The sequence below is a fragment of the Macrobrachium rosenbergii genome, chromosome 41 (assembly GCF_040412425.1).
Source record: "Macrobrachium rosenbergii isolate ZJJX-2024 chromosome 41, ASM4041242v1, whole genome shotgun sequence".
NCBI lineage: Eukaryota > Metazoa > Arthropoda > Malacostraca > Decapoda > Palaemonidae > Macrobrachium > Macrobrachium rosenbergii.
This window is the reverse complement of record NC_089781.1, coordinates 3,196,482-3,214,576: the sequence shown is the minus strand read 5'-3', so window position 1 is coordinate 3,214,576 and position 18,095 is coordinate 3,196,482. Positions and strand designations below refer to the sequence as shown.

The following is an 18,095-nucleotide window of genomic DNA, read 5'->3' as shown; positions in this document are numbered from 1 at the left end:
AATGTACAGTCACTCAATAATGTTTTGCAACATGTTCCAGAAGTTTTCGTTCACCTAACAGTAATTTGTTCTTTTGATATTTACAAGGAAATGTAATTTTCTTATTCGATTTTGGTTATTAATCATACGGTTAACAATATAAAAAAGAATGGTGAGTGAAAAATTCATATTATGTAAAATGACGAAACATTTTAAAAAATTTCACTTCAGATGATTGGGCAAAAGAGTCAAAGAAGAAACTATATTTCGAATCCAGATAAAAGCTCATTGACTAATAAAATAATATTGAATAACCATCAATGAAATTATATAAAATAAAGAAAGATAAATTCAACCATTATATTTCGTATGTTATCGTGTGACTCCACATTCGAATCGACATACTGGCAGGTTTATAAATCAATGTAAGAATCTTGGAAGATGTTATTGACGCGTAAATAAACAGACAGGTAAAACGGACATAAAAGGTTCAGACATCTGTTTTGTCGGCAGACAAACAGATGGCGATATCAAGAACATGATTAACATATGGTGATGAAACATACATCAAAGGGTCAGAAATTCTATAATAAATTCAAGACAGATTAATGGATACAATGCAATAGCATAATAAATGAAATGGAGACCTTTGGCGTCTTCAAAACAGAAACATTTTGATACAGAAGATTGTTGGAACAAACAAAAATGAAAAATCTGGTGATAATACGTTAAGACAACAATGTATGTTGAAATATTGTATGGTTGACATCACATGTTTTGTCCTGTCGGCGAGATGACGAAAACACACAACACACACGTGTTTAAACTGTCTCAAAACTGTCTCGTCACTAGCACCAATAAGATGGGCAACAGACTGCCGCACCACAATCATTAGCTTGCATAAGACTAATGTTTCTATCGTAGATATTGCTCGGCAGCTTAGCGTTAAAAAAACAACCATGTATAGAGGGATACAACAACAGAGAGAACAAGGAAACATGATAAATTCATTGTAAAAACTGGAGGACAACCCCATTGTTGCACTAGTGTTGATCATCATCGGATGATCACTGAAGGAGCTCCGCCTAACTCCCCCCTGACAACCGATGTTGCTATAAAGAGAGAACATTACGCTCTCCCTTCAAGTTGCTGCTCAAACCATCCGTAACAGGCTACATGAGACCAAGATAATATTTCATCACACTCCTGCCAAGAAACACTTCATATCAGCGAAACACAAAGAATAGAGGCTAGGGTTTGCGTTATAATATAATCCAGCGGCCGATGATTTCTGTACGAGTCATCTCTTGCGATGAGGAGGAGACATTCTCCACTGATGAGCATGGTAGTCTTCTTCACTGCTGGCATCTAGCATTAACTAAATTAATGTTGAACTTCTAGCTAATTTTAATTCTTTAGAAACTTAGATAATAAGAAATACAACAATAGGTGTTATATATTCAGTTAACTTCATAAGAGGCATCAAAGTGATAGGCCTAAGTAGCAATGAAAGAACACATGATAATTGAAATTACACATGATAATATTATATATATATATATATATATATATATATATATATATATATATATACATACATACATATATACTGTATGTATGTATGTATGTGTGTGTGCAATTATATTCTATGTATTACAAAAATAGACGTGAAATCTGTTAGTCTACTTCAGTATATTTTATATTAAGTTTCACTAGTTCACAATATACATAGGATTAGTCATTCAAAAATTTAATTAATAATAATGTGAAGGAAATCTTTACAAAAGTCGTATTTGTTAATGTCAATAAGAGTAATAGTTCAACTTGTAACAGTCGTAGGCCTATGTCTACAAAGTTCACACATATGAAGGAGATAAAACAACGATAGTGATGGCATAAGAACAGCGATGACCTCTGAAGTATTATAGTAACATCCTTTAATTAAGTAAAATATGACAACAGTAAGCAGTATCAGAAAAAGCCCTGTTTAAGGGAAACTGCAGGTAATTTCTCGGACTCACCACTAGTATTCAGTTGTTTCACGCGCTTACAACTGAGTTGCCAAATAGCGCCAGATGTCGCTATTATAAGCTGTTGTCCGAAAAGTTTTGAAGCATGTTGCATAACTTTTTTGAGTGATTGTACATATGAAGGGAGAAACACAAGAAAAGAGTTGATTTGACGCCCTTACACTGTCACACAATGCTTTTCGGCATCTTAAAATGCTGTGTAGCCAACGATAGCACCAAATGGTTCCACACGGCCATATCGTTTCTGCCGCACAATGGTAAATTTCTAACTTTAGGGAGCAGTCTGTATGAATTTATAAAAGCACTGAAGCCTATTTACATTTATAGAAATAACGAAGTTACAACTATCCATTTCATTAATTTACTATTTACAAGGACGACTGGCAGCTTGCCGTAGATTCAGCTTTAAAAAATCGTAGCCTATTTGCTCTTTGCCTTGAATATGCTAAAACTGATAATCACTGTTACAACGAAGTTACTGAAGGAATGGTTCCTACGGCGACGGTTGGAAAGGTAATTGGAATGGCAATTCTTCCCGCGCAAGGGTAGCGATCTATAATCACGACAAGCAGACGCGTCCTATTTTTTTTCTACGACTAGAGGCTGCTTTGGGTCAACCCTGGCCTCAAGATACAAAATTATGGCAGAAAATGTGCTCGGGTGACAGCATCTTGATGCTTTTGTCTATGGAGGAATGTGAGACGTAGTTCATTTCGCATCCCATCAACCCCCTCAGAGACAACAGAGATGGCACTGGTGATAACATGGCGACGAGACTTCAATGTCCCCGTCAAAATTAGCAACTTAATGCACTGTGACAACAAGATGATAAAATACGACAGATAATATGCTCGTGACACACCACTTTTATTCTGTCGGCTCCTACAAATCGATGTTTCCTTGATAATCAACCCGTTACCTTAGCCTAGATAGACCTAATATAATTTTCATTCCTACTCTTAATCCTCTCCTCTAATGGCCAGCCTATAGCAAAAAAAAATTGTTTATACAAAGGATTTCTACTTACCAACGCTTACTGCATAGAGCTCTGGGATCTCCAAATTATGAACGTTGGTTCATACTAGGTCTAGGATAATCCGTTTGGCTCGTCCTACTTTTCAAATACTTTGATCACTCGAAACCACAGCCATATTGTCGTAAATGTTAAAAAATGTTTACGCCAGTTTTATTTACTCGATTCCACTTCTTCTAAACCTTCACTGGTTTTTTCACCTTCAATATTTGTTTGCTTTGTTACATTTTGGCTAGTTGTAGCCTATCCTACAGAAACGCGTTTGCACACATACAGGTGTTAACTTTGCACGCTTTGCGAGCGCGGTTGCTTCCAGACTAAATGCAAACCCTGGGTTCCGAGTATTGAGTTTTTAAACAGTTTTAATGTATTATAAAAAAAACATTCTTATAAATAAAGCAATTGGTTTAATTGATAACATTAATCTAAAAATAAGGAATATTTAATAACTAATTTTTAGATTTCATTATAAGCATGTACGTAACCAAAAACAATAGAACTTCATTCGTCAAATTACAATTGCCGCCAATTTACGGCTGATGATAGCGACCCGCTTCGTGCCAGATTCATACTAGGCTAATGTTCATGTTATTGGTTGATAACATTTGACTGGCTCATGCCACCAAGGGCCCTTGCCATGAGGCTCTGGTAGATTTTGAAAGAAGGAGGCCTAAAGTGAACCTCCTGACTGCCCTACCAGCAGAGATTCAGGTTGCTAGTATCTATCTATTAATTTGCCAATGTAAACAATTCAAAAAGAGAAATAGGAGTTATTTTATTACCCGAACGTTGTTACCTGATTTTTCCCGCAAAATTGGGTTCACAAAATGATTACATGTGTCATTATACAAGCATCTGGTTATATTCAAAGCATCACTTCTATATCACAAACACTTTTATAAAATTAATATTTACTTACAAATACCGAACAGCAAGCTTTTTCTCTTAGTTTTTAAAAGTAAACCAAAGGCTATATCAAAGTAATTCTTGCCTAATATTTATAGAAAATTTAGCCCGTTAAATTTCAGTACAAGTACAGTGCAACAAGAACGGAACTCAGTTTTAAGAAAAAGAAAACATAAAAATATGTTGAGAGGGATAAGAAGCTTGGTTGAACGTGTAGGCTCTGTCTAGGTAAGTAGCGAGAAAGATTGGCCAAGGATCGATGTTATTAAGTATAAACGTTGAGTTAATTACCCGATGACTAATGATGTCACACAGAAAAACATACAAGCATTTTATAATTTCATGTAAATGTGAAAGACCGGCAGACATGAATGAAGCAAGAGTGGAAAGAGCTGGTGTAAGGTGGGTAATGTTTGTGGAAGTGACTGCCGAGGATGTATTGAGGGCAATGAAGAGGTTAAAGAATGGAGAGACACCATTGATGGGATTACAAGTAGATGTTGCGTTTCGGTGGTAGAAGTATGATTGAATGGTTTATCAGCATAGGTATGTTATAGGTGAGGAGAATAATTGTTTCTATGAATAAGGGCTAAAGAGATTAAGGAATGTATAACCCATTAATATCGAATTAACTTTATCTTGGGAATAACTTATGCCCAAAAGGAAATTGTTTATGACAAGTCTTCCTTTCCTGGCCAGGATTCGAGCCAATGCCTTTTAAGTTTGAAGGCAGTGTGGCAGTGACTAGCCAATAACCAATCAGTCACCAAGAGAGATACAGTATAAGTTGATATTGACTCAGCTATACATATTCCTGTCGAACTTGTTTCCTGTCCTTTGAATCGAAATTAATCCACCACCATGACAGATGGGTACCATATTTATAACACACGGCTATGTAAGTTTGTCAGTTTTAAAAATTATATTTTAATACTTTCAATATTAAGACCCAAATAGAATATTACTATCGAATTCGCTTTACCGTTGGAATAACTTGCACCAAATAGAATTATAAATGACAGTTCTCTTACCCCCACCAGGATTCGAACCTATGCCTCTTGTGGTCGGAAGTAGGATGGTCCACACCCACCTGACCAGATTCTGTATTAAAGAGAAAAATCAAGCTATCCCCCACCATGATAGCTCGGTAGATACGCTAGCCTCCTTGACGCTCACTCTCACCCTGCTTCCTGCCTACATCCAACCCCAAAAGGCATAGGTTCGAGACCTGTTCAGGGTCAGAGAGGTTATCATAAATAATTCCTGTCAAGTGTAATGTGAGGTTTCTTTTAATGAGTAATTTGTGACTTATATTTAGGCCTACTGTACACACACACACACACACACACACACACACACACACACACACATATAGGCCTATATATATATATATATATATATATATATATATATATATATATATATATATATATATATATATATATATATATATTTCCATGAATTCGTGGGCATCTTTGTCAGTTTTGCCAACCAGATTTCGGCAAGAGAGTGTCCATTTGTCTGCCTTTTCATAGAAATGATTCTCAGGGCTGCCAAACTAGTAGCCTGCTACGTATTCACATATGATGAATTTTTGGTCTTGCCTTCAGATTACACGGCAACATATCGCGATCCGTACTTTAGCAACATTATTAATTAACAACTGCCTTTCCGTGAAGCAAACACAGAGTGTGTGTCATATTTTTTTTTATAATTTTCCCCATCTGTTACTGGATATTCACAACAGATCACGAAGCTTAATAAAACTGCCCCTTCACGCAAATATATGCCACAGTTTTGTCTTTTATTTTAGATAAAAAGATAAAAATGCCTGGGTGATGATCGGGGTTTACAACGACTCGAAAAAAACTGAACTAGACTATAGCATCATTTCTTTTATTGCGTATGATATAGCATATATAAACACTTACAATCCTGGACAATAAACATATATTTCTTTAGTTAAATTTTATATGAGAAACTACATCATGGTTCAGTACAAGTCCTGTAAGTTGCTTAAATTATATTGATTTAAAATTGCTTAATTTTTAAATGTTCATTATAGAATACCACCAAAAAGAATATCTTGTTTTCTAGAGCCGAGTTGGAAGCAAAAATCGAAAATCAGATGTGAGAAATAATTTGGTAAAGGGATTCTGAAAGTATTGTGTACTCTTACCTAAAAACCACCGTCTTCTGTTGTTATGAGAAATGGAATCTATTCACATTCTTTTTAAATATACTCATTTGATCATTTGCTGAATACATTTAATATGAAAACAACTGTGACAAATGCGCATGTGATAAACATACTGGAAGTGAAAGTGGCGTATATAGTATTCTTTATTACACGATGTAACCAACATTCCACAATTGTCGAGCCCTTTTCGCCGTTTTGTCTGCCCCAGTAAACTTTATCAGTATGCTAGAAGTAAACATGCAAAAGACATTTCGGTCACAGCGAACATACATGTCCTTGTTGCATCTCTCCACTGACTTTTAAAACGAATTTCCACTATAACTCATGCAACTGATACGTCAACTAATTTAACCACTAAACGATGTTGACATGAAGATCGGTTCAGTCCTTGGCAGAATGGCCATGCCTGAAATAATAACAGAAATAATAAGAATAATGAAAATAATGATTTTATGTCCATCAGATTAATGTGCATGGTCTATTAAGAATTTAAATCTCCCTCTCTCACATCTATTTAAATATTTCAGTATATTTGAGCCAATCAGATCGCAGTACCAGACTTTGGACCAATGGCGAGGCGCCGATCTCAGGACACGCTGGTTTGAAACGAAAATCAAAACAACTTCACCCAGCTGAGTGAGGAGTGGACGGTGCAATGTCTTATCTTGACGAGGAGATATTGAATGTTTTGGAGAACAAATATTTATTCACTGGGCTGAAGAAGAACATCAAAGAATGGAGTGAAGAGTGCATTTTGAAGGTTTACAACAGGCTACTAAATGTGTACGATTCGGAGTACAACAGCGGCGATTTAGACTACAACTCAAAGAAGGGACGATGGCACACCACAAGGTACATTCTAGGCAATTTCTCATAGTTATCCAAGACAAGTGGACAGAAATTTGTTTGCAGGTCGTAAAAGGAACAAAGTTAACAGGTTAACAGATTTGATCAGTCTTGAATCGTAACCTCTGAGACTTTTGTTTATGCTTAGCCTGGGCGATCCCAAGTGAACTTAAACTAGCATAGGAGGTGATGGGGCTCTAAAGATTTTTGTTACTTGGTCATACACACAAAAATACTTTATTTTACTTAGTCATACACGCACACAGCATAGTACACAGACAGAGAGGTGTCATGACTTATGGGGGTTGCCCAGGTAAGGGCATGGCAACCAAGGGTAGGTTAGGTTTTATTCCCTCTGAAGTCTGAAGTGCCTACTACAGTTAACGGATAACTTGATATATATATATATATATATATATATATATATATATATATATATATATATATATATATATATGGTGTATGTATGATAGGCTATAAAATATATATTTATATATATATATTTTATATATATACCTGTATACGTATAGGCAACACTCACGCTGATATAGTTTATGCCTATGCATGTGTGTAGATATACCCAGGGTAAAATGGAAACATATGGTATGGGCTAAATCTGTATTAGTTTCATCTTTAATTTTGTCAGCCTTCCTCAAGAGGATGTAGGAAGAATTAGATATATTGATTAACTTTGTCTGATGTTGGGAGAGACAGATGTCATTTGGCTTTATTATGATGCACTTGGTTTGAATACTAGGGACCAGATATGTTGAAACAGGTGTTTGAGTATAGGTCTTCAAATTAATTGTTTGTTTATTTGAATTTTTATTGGTCCCCGGATAGATTCATATTCTTAGTTTGATTATTGATGGTAGATTCCAGAGCCCTCCTTTTGTTCCAGCAACTGATCTTGAAAAACAGCTTGACCTCACCAGCTCTACTCCTGCCAAAGTCATTACTCCACACCCACATATTGAATGGAAATACTTAGGTCACCTACCTTCTATTCACATTACCAGCTAAAAAGATGGGTTGTGTTGGCAGAAAAATGTTGTTTTGCTAGGGACTTTAGTGTACAGAGTATAATACAGTATATATGTATATATATATATATATATATATATATATATATATATATATATATATATATATATATATATATATATATATATGCTTGTGTTTGTGTAGTTAAATTATGACATATGTTTGCAGGAAAAGTAAATAAAACAGTTGTGAATGAATGTATAGGAGTGAAGGCTAATTGGTGAATTTTTACTTTTAAACTGTAATCATATTAAGGTGCTTAAAATGATATTTTAATGATAAAATAAAGTTTGTTCATACTTACCTGGCAGATATATATATAGCTGTATTCTCCGAAGTCCGACAGAATTCCAAAACTCGCGGCACACGCAGTGGGGCCAGGTGGTTAGTACCCATTCCTGCCGCTGGGAGGCGGTATCAGGAACCATTCCCATTTTCTATTCAGATTTTCTAGTGCCACTGTCTCCTGAGGGCAGGTGGGTGGGCACTATGATTATATATATCTGCCAGGTAAGTATGAACAAACTTTATTTTATCATTAAAATATCATTTTGTTCATGCGACTTACCTGTCAGATATATATATAGCTGAATCCACCATTGGAGGTGGGAAGAGACAGAATAGGATTTAGGAAACAAATATATGTAGGCGATTGACGCCTTGGTTCCTTACTTGTTAGCATAGCTGACTTCGTGATTACTGTCACCCAAGCCTGCTTCTGCTTTACTAGAGTCTCCAGCAAGGTAGTGACCTATATAGCCGGTGAGTTCTAGATGATCTGTCCACGGGGCGTGACCACAATGGGACTAGATCATAAGACCATACTGTGAGAGCAAAAGGAGCAATGACCAACCACCTGACCGAGGCGTCAACAGGACCTGCGAAGGGGCGCCAGATCGGTGGGAAGCCCCCGTAACCAACTTACAGCTTTCGACATGCCCTCTCCCTGGTCCTGGGAGTCCGACAGAGGTCCAGGCCTATGTTAGCATAGCTGACTAAAGTGATTACTGTCACCCAAGCCTGCTTCTGCTTTACTAGAGTCTCCAGCAAGGTAGTGACCTATATAGCTGGTGAGTTCTAGATGATCTGTCCACGGGGCGTGACCACAATGGGACTAGATCATAAGGCCATACTGTGAGGGCAAAAGGAGCAACGACCAACCACCTGACCGAGGCGTCAACAGGTCCTGCCGAAGGGACGCCAGATCGGGGGAAGCCCCGTAACCCTCTTGCGGCTTTCGACATGCCCCCTCTCCTGGTCCTGGGAGTCCGACAGAGGTCCAGGCCTAGAAGCGTTATGGGACCGATCTGACGTAAAAACAAAATCAAGATTAAAATATACTTCCTAACCTCTAAAGGATAGGATGAGTATCGCTCTCTGCCCGCAACACTGTGTCTGCAGAAGCAACAACAGGTCCTGCCGAAGGGGCGCCAGATCGGTGGGGAAGCCCCCGTAACCCTCTTGCGGCTTTCGACTTGCCCCTCTCCCAGGTCCTGGGAGTCCGACAGAGGTCCAGGCCTAGAAGTGTTATGGGGCCAATCTGGAGTGCAGAAACGTATGGTCCTAGCGAATAGCAGTCTTCGTGTATGTCGTCTTCACGTCCCGCAAGTAATGTGAAGCGAACACCGACTTTCTAGTCACGCCAGAAGGTGGTACCCAGAAGATCGCTAAGGGACATGTTCTTCTGGAAAGCCACCGAGGTTGCAATGGCTCTAACCGTGAGCCTTAACTTTCAAAAGACTCAAGTCACTGTCTTGAACGTCGGAAAGTGCGTCTAAAATGGTGCTACTAAAAAAGAACGCCAGTGCATTCTTAGAAAGAGGCTAATCCGGCCTCTTGACAGAGCACCACAGACTGTCCGAAGGACCTCGACTTTCCTGAGTCTTCTGCAAATAAAATTTGAGAGCCCTGACAGGACAGAGGACTCTTTCTGGTTCTTGTCCGAGAATTTCCGTCATACCCTTAATCTCGAAGGTCCTGGGCCAAGGGGTAGACGGGTTCTCGTTTTTAGCAAGAACATAGGGCTTAGAGAACATACTGCATTATGGCCTCTAAAACCTACATGATTATTGATAGCCTGAAGTTCACTAACTCTCTTCGCCGTAGCCAGAGCAGTTAGGAAAATAACCTTCCTTGTCACATTCTTGAGAGAACGAAGAAAGAGGCTCGAAGGTATTTGACATAAAAAATTTTAGAACGACATCCAGGTTCCAGGGAGGCGTCCTGGAATGAGGTACCTTGACAGTCTCAAAGGATCTCAAGAGATCGTGAAGATCCTTGTTGTCGGCTGATAGTCTGAATGCAGTTAGACTCAGAGCAGGGAAGTTTTGAGGTACCTTTCGAAATGGGGCTGCCTGAGCAGATCTACCAAGGGACGTCCCCATAACCTCCACAGCTCCTGACATACTTCCTCGTGAAGGGTCCACTCGGTCGGTAGAAGCTGACGCTGTCGACTGAGAAGGTCCGCGCAGATATTCTCCACTCCTGCAACGAACCTCGCATGGATCGTGATCCCCGCCGCATGGGCCCAAAGCAGGATTTCCTTCGCCAGGGCGAACAGGGACCGAGAACGAGTTCCTCCCTGTTTCTTGAGGTATGCCAGGGCTGTGGAGATGTCTGAATTTACTTGTGCGACTCGGCCTGACACTTGGCTCTCGAAGGATTGAAGGGCCAGCAGGATTGCCCCCAATTCCTTGAGATTGATGTGCCAGGACACCTGTTCCCTCCAGGTGCCTGACACTTCCTCCCCTCCTAGTGTTGCTCCCCATCCCTCCCCTGGGCGCGTGAGGAAAACAACACTAGGTCGGGCTCTGAAGGCGTAGAGAAACCCCTTCTGCCAACCTCGAGGGTTGAGCCACTACCTCAGGTGAATCTTGAAAACGGGAGAGATCTTCAGAGTCTCCTCTAGATTCTCCTTGTCTATTCAGTTTTCCGCCAGGAAAAACTGGAGCGGCCTGAGATGAAGTCTTCCCAGGGAAACAAACTTCTCCAGAGAGGAAATGGTCCCCAGCAAACTCATCCATTCCCTCACCGAGCATATTTCCTTCCCTAGGAAGGATGAGACTTTTTCTAAGCATTGCTGCTGACGTTCCTGGGATGGAAAAGCTTGAAAAGCCACTGAATCCATCTGAATCCCCAGATAGACGATGGATTGCGTCGGGATCAGATGGGACTTTTCTTCGTTCACTAGAAGTCCTAGGGACTTTGTCAACTCTAAATTCGCATTCAGGTCCTCCAGACACTTTGACTGTGAAGAGGCTCGGATGAGCCAATCGGCCAGGTAAAGCGAGATACGAATACCCGCCAAGTGAAGCCATCTCGCCACATTTCTCATGATAATCGTGAAGATCATGGGAGCTGTGCTTAGCCCAAGCAAAGAGCTCTGAATTGAAACACTCGTCCCCCCTACAAACCTCAGGTACTTCCTCGACTGGGGATGTATGGGAACGTGAAAGTAAGCATCCTGTAAGTCCAGAGCGACCATCGAATCTCCTGGTCTTAATGCTCCTAAAACAGACTGGGACGTCTCCATCTTGAACTTCTCCTTCACCATGAAGCGGTTCAGTCTGCTGACATCTAGGACTGGTCTCAATCCTCCCGACTGCTTCGAACTAGGAACAGTCGGTTGTAGAATCCTGGGGAGTCCAGCTCCAGGACTTGCTCCACAGCTCTTTCTCGAGCATTTGCTCTAATAGCTCGAAAAGGATCTGTTGCTTCTCTTGATGGAATGAGGACGACAGATCCTGGGCGACGTGCACAGAAGTGGTGGGTCGAAAAGGGGATCTTGTATCCTCTCTCGATAACTTCAAGGGACCAGGTGTCTGCCCCTCTTGCTCTCCAGGCTCTCGCAAACGAGAGAAGCCTGGCTCCTACAGGTGTCTGGAGGCGCTGCAAGTCACTTCTTGCCCCTAGGTTTAGGCGGGGCTCCGCCTCTGGAAAGACCTCTACCTCGGGGAGAAGATCTCGAGGAAGAAGCTCCTCCACGAAAGGGCTTCTGCTTCCTGGAGGTCTGACCCGACAACGACGTCAAAGGGACTGCCGGGCGTCTTGACGAGTGGGCCAAGAGGTCTTGAGTGGCCTTCTCCTTCAAGCTGGAGGAGAGATCCTTGATCAAGGACTGGGGGAAGAGATGGCTCGAAAACGGGGAGAACAGCAATTCTGCCCTCTGCGACGGAGAAACTGACTTTGCAAAAGTATGACACCAACGGCATCTGGTGTTCCCAGGCGGTCACCCATCCAAGTACTGACCAGACCCAACGTTGCTTAACTTCGCTGATCGGACGAGAAGCGGTGCATCCAACGTGGTAGGGCCGTAGGCTGTAAAGTTACAGTACAAGGCCCTCTTCTTCAAGAGGCCCGTACAAAAGTGGGAAGCCAGTTCCTCTGAGCCATCCCTGACTGCCTTGTCCATGCAGTTCAATACGCTGGACAGCTCCCCCAGGCTGATCGAGTCGGGACTCCTAATCCTGACGTTCGAGCCCCCAAACACCAGTCCAGGAAATTGAAGACCTCCATGGTTCGAAACAGTCCTTTCAAATGGTGATCCGTCTCCGACATAGTCCAGGACACTTTGGCAGCCGACAGGAGGGACCTTCTAGGCACGTCGACCAAGCTAGCGAAGTCTCCCTGGGACGACAAAGGAACTCTTGAGCCGACGTCCTCTCCGGTCTCGTACCACATACCTGCCTTGCCGCTCAGCTTGGACGGGGGCAGGGCAAAAGAAGTCTTGCCTTGGGTCTTCCTTTCCTCCATCCAGGTGTTAACCTTCTTGAAGGCCTTCTTCGTCGCCAGAGACGAAGTCATCTTAACAAACCCCCGCTCTCCTCGTCTAGGGACGAGCAAACTGCGAAGGAGGAGAGAGAGGGGCCGAGGGTTTGAACTTGTCGCCAAACAAGTCCTTAAGAAAAACCGGCTAACACCTGGTAGTCCGTAGACGAGGAAGGGGGAGGCTGCTCAAGGACTGCAGGCTCCGACTTACAAGAGACTTCTCCCTCTTCAATGGGAGAAACAGAGAGTCTCCCAAGGCGTTGGGAGAACGAAGGCCTTGTGGTCCAACACGCAGATGGGATCTACGCTTCCCCGCAGTCTTTGATTGCTCTGAAGCGTCACGTCGAGCAACCAAAGAGGCGTCCTCCCGAGCGTCCATCCGAGCGTCCTGCTCCAGGATAGCTGCTTGCGGAGCGTCACGATGGCGGTCCAGCTGAGCATCCTGCACGGCAGCGAGAGGAGCGTCCAGCACGGCAGCGAGAGGAGCGTCCTGACGAGCAGCTACAGAAGCGTCCAGGATAGCTGCTTGCGGAGCTGCACTATGGCGTCACGCTGCAGCAGAGCGTCACGATGGCGATCCAGCGCCCAGGATAGCGGTGAGCACACTGCAGCAGACTGGGAGCGAAACGAAGCATGCTTGACAGAAAGGCCCCAGTCAATATATTGTGAAATAGGCTACCTGCTTGGGAAGTCTTAACTCCGCTTAGCCTCTGAGTACTAGTTATACGAATTTGGCTCGCCTCGTTAGGCGGTAGATATAAATCAGTCTTGGCGAGATAAAACCTATTCTCGCTCGTTTTAACTAAAATTATGGTAGGTTATCTCCTCACCCTGACTAAAACTAATGTTTGATACCGACCTGAGTAAATTATGGCATCTTTAACGTTTACTGTGCTACTTTGAACTCGCGAAAGCGTTTGTTTACTTTTTTTACTAGGAGGCAGCCATTTGCCTGTGGCGTCACTGCGTCTAGTTCCGCTGCTCACGGTAGACTATCTCCAAAAAAACAAGCCTTACATTTCCTTTAATAACTCCATAAGTGTTTGATTTTGTTGTAACAACATAGTTACGATAACTTTATTGACATATCCTCTTCAGCGTCCGCCTTACTCCGTTTTCACGACGCACTTTGATTGACCCGGCGTTACTATTGCTTCTTCTTTATTATCGCTGACTCGCTCAATCTATGCACCTCCGAAATAGTTATTATTTTGTTAGCCATCTTCCAGATGCAAAAAGGAGCACTATTAGTGCGAAATGAAATCCTGAACTAATAAATTAGCAGGGTGGGAGGCAAAGTGCGATCATTTATCAAGCAAACCTGCCCCTACACCTCATGCATATATTGTGAGGATCTACCAAGCTTTCGGTAGCCTCACCTTAAACTCATTCATACAACATACTCTGAAGCTAGCATAACTAGATCCAGACATCATCCAAAGAGCAATCAAAAGCAAATTCCACAAAAGCGTATGCCAATCCACAATCCAAAGACAAAAACCAAAAGTCAAATAGAATACTTAAGTGGAAAATAACGAGTTTCAAAATCCAAAGACGGAGGTACTGAAAACAGATGTTGACAGTACCGGCGACAGAGAAAATCTGAATAGAAAATGGAATGGTTCTGATACCCGCCTCCCAGCGGCGGGAATGGGTACTAACCACGTGTGCCGCAAGTTTTTGAAATTCTGTCGGACTTTGGAGAATACAGCTATATATATATCTGACAGGTAAGTCGCATGAACAAAATATGATTTTATGTAAGTTACATACCAAGTAATTACATAGCTATTAGTTTCTATTAACCGGCAGCTACAACTTTGAAATTCGTGGTAGTGCTACTTTTGTTTTAGCTGGGCGATTGACCCCGCCCACTTTCGGGTAAGAGAGGAACCAGCTTGGCAAACGAGCTCAGTATGTTTCTGGTGGCTGTGGTTACGGTGATTGGCAGCAGCGGTTTTTTTGGAATTTCTCTTCTCTTTTGATCTTGGAATCATTGGTGAAGTATTCTCTATGGTAGCCTTTTTTTGGCACAATTAGATAGTGTCAGGTTTTCACAGGAGACCAGTATTACCGATTTTGATGATTTTGAGAATTTTTTGACTCATGACTTGTCAACAATGTCCGATTCAGGCTCTCAGAGTTTTAGGTATTGCAGTAAAGGCTGCGATACACGACTGACTAAAGTCTTTGTACATCTTGCAGGGGTCAAATATGCTCCCCTGATTTGACTTGTGAGAAATGTTTCATGGGATCCTAAAATGTGGAAGACTTTGAATAGTCATTTGACCAAATTAGACTGAGACAAGAAGAGGAAAGCAGTGGCTAGAGCTAGTAGCAAGGAGACTTTAGCTAGTCAGGTGTCTGCAAAATCTGTTTCTGATAATTCTGATTCTTTGTCTTGTTTCACCCAATCTCCCGTTGCATGTACAAATCACTCCGCACCCTGGCTCCCTTACTCCTGATCCCAACCTTATTACCAGTCTTGAATCTAGAATTAACCTTAAGTTTGGATTATTAGTTAATACGATGGAGGAAATTGGTGCTTCTATTAAAGTTCTGATGGACAAGGTGATGAAGTGTCAGTGGAGGAGGTGGCTGACTGTCCCGCCAGTTCTCCTAGGTGAAGGTCCCTGGCAAACTCCCCTAAACGTGGGAGGAGCCAAACTGGCAGCCCATAGGAGGTCGGTGGGATCTGCCCACAGGCAGTTACCCCCCTCAGTCGTACCTGTTGCCAAGTCCCAGGTTACGACAGAGCGATGCTGGAAAGGCGTCTCTATGGAAGTGGATCGTCTTTCATCTAGGGTTTCCAGCAGTGACTCCAGTATTAGGTGCCAATGGCATTTTCAAGGTGAATCTTGCCCTCTGAAGAGGTGTGCCCCAGGTGTTTCTCAGCCTCTTGCAGTTCCTGTTAAGAAGGTTAAAAATACTTCTCCAGAACATCTACCTTCCTGTGGCTTTTGGGACAGTCCGGAAAGTTTCTCCCAGGATCGTCCAGAGTTAGTGGGACAATTTCAGCCTACTAAGCACTCCTCTTTGTCTAACTGGCCATCTTTAATTTTGGAGGATTTTCCTAGGCATATACAGGCAGTCCCCGGTTAACAGCGATTTGGAAATCGGCAATTTTCGGCGCTGAAAATCGCTGATTTCCACTTATTGGCGCCGATACATACCTAACAGAGGCGCCGATAACCGAAAATCACCGAAAAAGTGCCCAGCTCCTGTAGCTCCTGAACAATCAGCTTTACCTGAATCTTCTTTGTCTTCTGAGAAGCTGTCTTGGCGTCAGAATTTGCTTTACCAGTTGAACGTGCTGCTCCTTGTTGTGTGGCTCTTTCCAAGCACCCTTCGTCTTCTGTGCGACCATCGTCTCCTGAGTGCTCCTTAGCCGAGCGCCCTTTGGCTCCTGAGCGGCCGCTGGTGCCCATATGCCCGTCAGCTCCCAAGTGCCCATTGGTGCCAGTTCACCATTTGCCACAAGATATTCTGTTGGCGCCCAAGTCTATTTCCACTTCTGAGTGTCCGATTTCGTCCTTTTATTTGGCAGCACCCGTGTCTTCTTCTGTGCTGCCTGCTCCTGCTCCGGCAGTTGCAGTTTCGCTCCCAGTTACGCCTTTTTCTTCGTCTTCTGCAGCGCAACAGGGTCTCTCTATTATGGATCCATCATTTCAGTCGATCCAATGCAAATTGGATAATATCCTGGGTTTAATTCAGAAAGCACCATCAGCCCCCAGCCCATTGCAGAACTGTCTCCAATTTCTTCTTCTGAGGAGAAAGAAGTGGATCCTGTTACCCCTCCTTCGGTGTATGCCTCTACACACAGATTTCTGCTGGTGACTTTTCCAGACTTCTTCTCTCCTGCAACTCCGGCTTCTCCGGCTTCTATGTACTTAATGGACAATCAGAACTTTGTGGCTACCTAAAATGGCGCTGACCTCCTCAGCTAAGAAAGCTCTCCGTGAAGTGGAAAGCTGGCTCTCGAGCAAGAGGGAACAGGGAAGAGCCTCTTTTAGTTGTCCTCTGTCTAGATTTTCACAGAGGCCCCATCCAAGGGAGCTTGACTCCTCCATACAGTCGGCGTTCAATTCAGCTAAGATTTTGTTCTCATCCTCAGAATTGGACCACCTTATCAAACACTTGTTTAAGGCCTTGGAAGTTCTCAGCTTTCTCGACTGGGCAGTAGGAATTCTTGCCCGCAAATTAAAGGATTGCCCTCATATTCCAGACTTCTCTCCGGATTTTTTGGGGGTCATCTAATGCCTAGTTAAAGGTATCAGAGACGGTTTGTTTGAATTATCCTCGCTATTTGTGATGGGAATTCTTAAGAAAAGGGAGCTTTGGTGTTCCTACATCACGAAAGGAGTTACACCTTCCCAGAAGTCCGCACTCCTCTTCTCTCCTCTTGACAAGAAGCACCTATTACCTCAGGTGACTGTGCTGCAGATTGCTTCTGATCTGCAGAAAAAGTCCACTCAGGACCTTCTCGCATAATCAGCAAGGCAACCTAGAGAGTCTCCAGCCTTCAACTCTAGGACAGTTTCCCCATTTCAACCTCAGCCCTTTCGGGGTAGAGACAGACAAAGAGGTTTCCCCAGACCTTGCTGAAACACCCGTTTCACCCCTCATGTAATCAAGAAGTCCTCTAATAAACCATCTGCACTTAGGTGAGGATCTAGTCCTCCGCACACCTATGGGGTCAAGACTCTTCCACTTTTGGGAGCTTTGGGAAGCAAGAGGAGCAGAGAGTTGGATTGTATAAGTCCTGAGAGAGGATTATTTGATCCTGTTTCAAAAGAAACCTCCCCTAACCAACAAGCCCATCTTATTGACAGCCTACTCGGCAGGCTCCGAGAGGTTTTCAGCCCTCTCCCAAGAAGTGTCGGCACTCCTCGAAGAAGAAGCAATCGAACTAGTCAAGGACACCTCTCCGGGGTTCTACAATCGGCTGTTTGTAGTCCTCAGAGCCCCGGGGGGCTGGAGGCCAGTTCTGGGTGTGAGTGCCCTGAACTTGTATGTGCAGAAAAAATTCAAAATGGAGACGTTCCAGTCCGTCCTTCCGTCTATTTGTCTGGAAGATTGGATGATCTCGATAAACATGAAAGACACCTACTTCCATGTCCCAATTCATCAGGACTCGAGGCTGATGACTCAAGGTGGTTTTTAAGGTTCGTGTTCCAGCATAAGGTGTACCATTTAAGAGTCCTTTGCTTCGGCCAGTCGACGGCCCCACAGGTATTCACACGTGTACTATCCCCAATAGTGAAATGGTTACACTTGATGGGAGTCAACA

The 18,095-nt window shown here is 42.7% G+C and overlaps 1 protein-coding gene and 1 non-coding gene across 2 annotated transcripts in view; one reads left to right on the top strand and one right to left on the bottom strand.

Annotated features, from left to right (window-relative positions):
* The first annotated feature begins 2,469 nt into the window (after nt 1-2,469).
* LOC136826585 (serine-rich adhesin for platelets-like) overlaps nt 2,470-18,095 on the top strand; it is a 50,984-nt gene continuing 35,358 nt past the window's right edge. The window contains 2 exon segments of the mRNA XM_067083802.1: nt 2,470-2,522; nt 6,676-7,000. Of these exon segments, the coding sequence (XP_066939903.1) occupies nt 6,804-7,000 (197 nt within the window). The 5' untranslated portion in view covers nt 2,470-2,522; nt 6,676-6,803.
* LOC136827267 (5S ribosomal RNA) lies at nt 12,238-12,356 on the bottom strand. Its single transcript, XR_010849793.1, has one exon. It is a non-coding gene; the product is annotated as a 5S ribosomal RNA (ribosomal RNA).